General features: G+C 33.2%; 1 protein-coding gene across 1 annotated transcript in view; it reads left to right on the top strand.

Annotated features, from left to right (window-relative positions):
• Nucleotides 1-3504, top strand: part of Fbl6 (F-box and leucine-rich repeat protein 6) — a 31409-nt gene extending 27905 nt beyond the window's left edge. The window contains exons 7-10 of the mRNA XM_043008193.2: nt 1-137; nt 399-626; nt 1718-1955; nt 2366-3504. Of these exons, the coding sequence (XP_042864127.1) occupies nt 1-137; nt 399-626; nt 1718-1931 (579 nt within the window). The 3' untranslated portion in view covers nt 1932-1955; nt 2366-3504. The remainder of the gene's footprint in view (nt 138-398; nt 627-1717; nt 1956-2365) is intronic.
• Nucleotides 3505-5046: the final 1542 nt, after the last annotated feature.

Below are 5046 nucleotides of genomic sequence, written 5' to 3'. Positions count from 1 at the left end.
GCATCATCACCAGGATTTCCTGAGCTTGAGGAGTTGAGTTTGGCTGTCGATGGAAATTTGAGCGTAGGGATGAATGACGGGGAACTTGAGCGGATTCTTAAGAACTCCCATAAACTTCGCCTGCTGGATGTGAGAGGGTGAGTTTTTGTGATTTGTTGTATTTTGTGTGTCTGTTTTTTATTTGTTTGTTTTTTACCTTGAAATCTTGCATAGAATTTCAGATCTTACTTGACTAGATACATTTTGTATTTTACTAGATAGTTTGGATAGAATTTTATATCCCACTTGACATTTTCTAAAGGATTTTATGTTACAAAATATTTTATATATGTTTTGGTATATAATACTTGGCATTTTGATAGAAATTGGCATTAATCTGAGTTTTCCTCTTACTCCAGGTGCATCAATATAACAGACTCGTCTTTAGTCCGCATTCCACCATGGGACTTAGAGCACCTGTTTTTAGCCGGATCCACGTCTCCCAAGTATTACTCTGACCGCCTGGAATTGGTGGTGCGCAAATGGCAACATTCACTAGTGGAACTGGATCTGTCGTGGACCGCTAATGCAGACAGTATTGATGCTGCTCTCATGGCTATATCGGAAGAATCTGATAATAAACTCAGGTGAGTTGTTTTGCCAAAGAGAGATATTACATTTTCCTCTTTAATTTTCTTTTGTTTTTCTTGCTTTAACCCTTCTTGGACAGGTTGCATCTTTAAGATATGCAGTGTGAAGAGAGCATATGCTTGTGGTATGATGTACGAGTCTATATATGGTTTAATAGCACTATGATATTAATTAGCATTTGGTATGATGCCCTAGTTACATGTCTGACAAGTAAATAGCTTGTAATGTCAACATAATAAAAAGTGCACATGAAAGCAATCCTATCCTTTGCTGAAAGGTTAAGAGATTTAAGATATATCAGAAGAAAAAAAGGTAGTGCATTCTTATTAACAGGAATTGGATATGCTGTTTCTACTGAAATTTCGGTATTTACCCATGATACTGCTTAGATCTCTTATAAGTTTTACAATAACATTATTCTTTTTTTTTTCTTTCTTTCTTTCTTTCTTTCTTTCTTTCTTTTTGAGGCAATATACAAGATTCTTTCAAGACTTTTTAATTCTTTTGTAGTGTATTATCTAACATTATTTATCAGAATGATGTTGCTCTTTCCAAAAAATTGGAAAAGAAATATTGAAATGATATGGATAAAATTAGATATTAACTTTCTCTCTCTCTCTCTCTCTCTCTCTCTCTCTCTCTCTCTCTCTCTCTCTCTCTCTCTCTCTCTCTCTCTCTCTCTCTCTCTCTCTCTCTCTCTCTCTCTCTCTCTCTCTCTCTCTCTCTCTCTCTCTCTCTCTCCATTTCATTTATCAGTTTAATGCAGAGAAAGATCAGACAGTGGATGTATCAAATTAGGAAACTGAGCATTAAGATCTGGAATTTTCTATTGATCTTTGAAACAGTAATTCAAGCTCTATTTCTTATCTAAGTAATCCTGAAGTTGCTTTCCTCCACCTTCTATGAGATGCCAAGAGCTATATATACAAAGTCTGAGCTGTGAATGTGCTTGTGCAATTTCTCTGAAGATTGGACTTTTAGGAAATCACCTGTATGTGATCACTACATAATGCTGCTCTGCTTGCGATGATTCATTCCATAACAAATGATTCATGTAACCACTCCTTAACAACCTGTTCTCTCTCAGGTACCTGAACATGTGCGGGTCCTCAGTGACCTTCCATCCCATCCGCCAAGTATTAGCAAGGTGCAAGCACCTAGAAACCATCAACTTGACCTCATGCCGAGCTTTGCCGAGGGGGCTCAAACGATTCCATGAAACCGTACAGCTGATCTCACTCCGTGCAGACATAGCAAAGGGTAAATTTGACGAAAATCCAGATCAAGATGATGACGACTAGGCCAGTGTGGGCTAGTCCATAAAGGTAAATTTTTCATTTTTATTTTTGTTTTAACCCATTCACGACGGGGGCATTCCAGCCTTGCATGTCACAATGCCGGGGCTTTCGAACGCATAGGCCTAAATCAGTTAAATAAGCGACGCCATATCGCGTCCCCAGCGAACAGGCCTAATATGCGCGGTACAGTGTTGTACCACCCGTCACGAGAGGGTTAATGTTTGCTTTTATGTTGTATATTTTTGTTTTGACATGTTTTTTTGTTTTGTTTTTTATTACCATCTCATTGTACAAGCTAACTTGGAAACAACTTTCCATTTTTCATTCATTGTGGAAGATTTGTGGATTGAATAGTTTTCATGATTGCAGAAGATGCATGTCATAGATATATTTGCTGATGAGATTTCATTTCCTATAAAAGGTAATCTTCATTCCAGAGCCAGCTGCCCAGCTCATGTGCCCAGTACAAAGCAAATGTATTTTGCCTCCCATCATATAAATGAGGAAAATTACTGCATGTCAAAGAAATGTAAGTTTTTCTCTCTACGTGGAAGGCTGACTTGGTTGGGGTCACAAAATTATTTTCATGGAGTTTTGCCATAAAAGAAATGGTAATGTGTATTGTTTTGTAAATGCTTTACAGTCTATGAACAAAGCGTGGAAGAAGTGTTCTATTTAGGAAGCCTCTGTGCTCCGAGATGTAAAAAATCTGGTTATAATGTGTGTTCATCGTTCAGTCTTACCAGAAGGTTCTCCAGAGGTAATATTATTAACTTTAATATTATCCTGCCAGTGTTTAGGTTTATTTTTGCCAGTGTTCATATATTCTTAATGTATCTCTTTTCTGTTCCTTTTTTTTTCTATATCTGTCTTTTTTTTTAATTCTTATATCTAATAACTAATATTTTCTGACTTGTCACTGTTCTATGAGAAATGTGACAAAAGATATTTGATATTATTCATAGTCAAGTAACTGGAGCCTTGTTTTTATTACGGGGGATGGACATTCTTCACCCTCCGGACTGTGTTAATCCGAAGAAATTATTTTGTGAATGGGAAGAATCCTGTTTCCGGATTAATGACGATGGTGTTCATTTGCAGTTACAAAAGTAATCTTGCTGTTTTTTTATACACACCTACTGATGTGCCCTGCCTTCAATCCTCCTGGGTCATTTCCTTTCATGTGTATCTTCCGTCATAGACTTGTTGACCATTGGGAAGTAGAGCCCCCTGTCAAAGCGCTTCATTGGTTTATAATTCTCATCAGTAGTAAGTGGTGTGCGGAAGGTAGTTTGCTATTGTCTAATATATACTATGGTGTGATGTTAAGGTGCGGTTTCGCTGGTTAAGATTATAAAGAATGAGGCTGTACGTAGACTGTCTTTTCCAGACTTAATAAGTTACTTTTTATAAGAGTTTATCCTTTATGCCTTTTTTGACTTTTAATGTCCAGTGCTGTTGTCTAGCAGATGTTTTATTTTGAAATAGACAGATTTTTCTATTTGAAAAACCATATCCACTTTTCCACTGTGAACAGATGTGAGAATGATTATATCATACAATAAAGAATGGATGCTATTTCCTTCATTTGAATATTTGATACTTATTGTATAATAGACTATTTGTAATACAAATGAAAGTGATGTGAAGAATAACTAACAGAAATGATCATGTCTGTAGTTTGTGTATGTAAATCAGAACTCTGTGAGGGTAGACCTTTATTGAGGTAGTCCCTCCTCAAGGCCGTCTTTATTTATTTACCACTATGATTATTGGTATTAATTTTATGAAATGTGTTTTTTCATAGAGTAGTAAGAACAGGGCAACTATGAATTGTCATGAAGTTTCATCTCCAGATAAAAGTAGATAATTGTATTTGAAGATGTGCCTGGAGAAATATTTTTATTTTCAAATTCTGTATTTAGGCAATGTCTTTGGCCGAGGTAATATGAAATTGGAGGGAATGTATTGCAGTAATGTTCTAATGATATATTGTTTTAGCATCAGCATGTGGATCAACATTTAGTCAAGTTACATTTAACACATCCACAGGACATCCCATCAGATAAAAGAGTAAGATAAAAGAATATATATATATATATATACCTATACATATATATTACCAGGTGGTTTAATTATTCTGCACAATTGATCTTCAGTTTGTTTTCTCTATCTCCTTTCTATTTTTGCCTTCCCCTCTTCATCCGCAATATTTAAGGACATACGTAAAATGCTGTGCCTTCCTGTTTCCATGATGATCACTTTGAGATGTGTAGCTTACCTTCCTCATAACAACACATATATATATATATATATATATATATATATATATATATATATATATAATATATATATATAAATATATATATATATATATATATATATATAAATATATAATAACTATATATATATATATATATATATATATATATATATATATATAATATATATATATATATATATATATATATATATATATATATATGTTATATATATATATATATATATATATATATATATATATATATATATATATATATATATATATATATATATATATATATACACATATATATACATATATATATTATATATGAATGCACAAAAGGTTTAATTGGGTGCAATTACCAAATGGAACTTAAACAATGGTGGACCAAGATTTACCAGTAAGAAGTTTTCTGTTTTTTGTTTGCCTTGTTTTTACCTTTTCTTATGATTAATGCTATTGTTTTTGTTTTCATGGCTACTTCAGTGATAGTTGTTATTATTGTTGTCATCATTTTCATCATTCTAGCTGAGGCAATAACAGACATTTCTGTGCTTGTTATAGTCATTGAACAGATATTATTATAATTGTTGTAGTCATTATCACTTATATGATTATAACATTTTTATTACTATTGAAATAATAGAGAGTTAAAGTGAAAATTAATGTATTCATCGTCTTTTGAGATGAACTTCCCTTACTATAGTAGTTATCATTATCATTATTATTATTATTATTATTGTTGTTACTACCGCTACTACTACTACTATTACAATTCCTCCTGCCGTGGCCCTATCCTCCAAATTTAAGCCAATATATATTTATTTATTTACGTTATTTGCATATATGTTT

Source organism: Penaeus japonicus, unplaced genomic scaffold, assembly GCF_977035675.1.
Source record: "Penaeus japonicus unplaced genomic scaffold, GWHDUDI00000001_assembly GWHDUDI00000014, whole genome shotgun sequence".
Lineage (NCBI taxonomy): Eukaryota > Metazoa > Arthropoda > Malacostraca > Decapoda > Penaeidae > Penaeus > Penaeus japonicus.
Note: the sequence above shows the minus strand (reverse complement) of the source record. Positions and strands in the feature narration are given on the sequence as shown.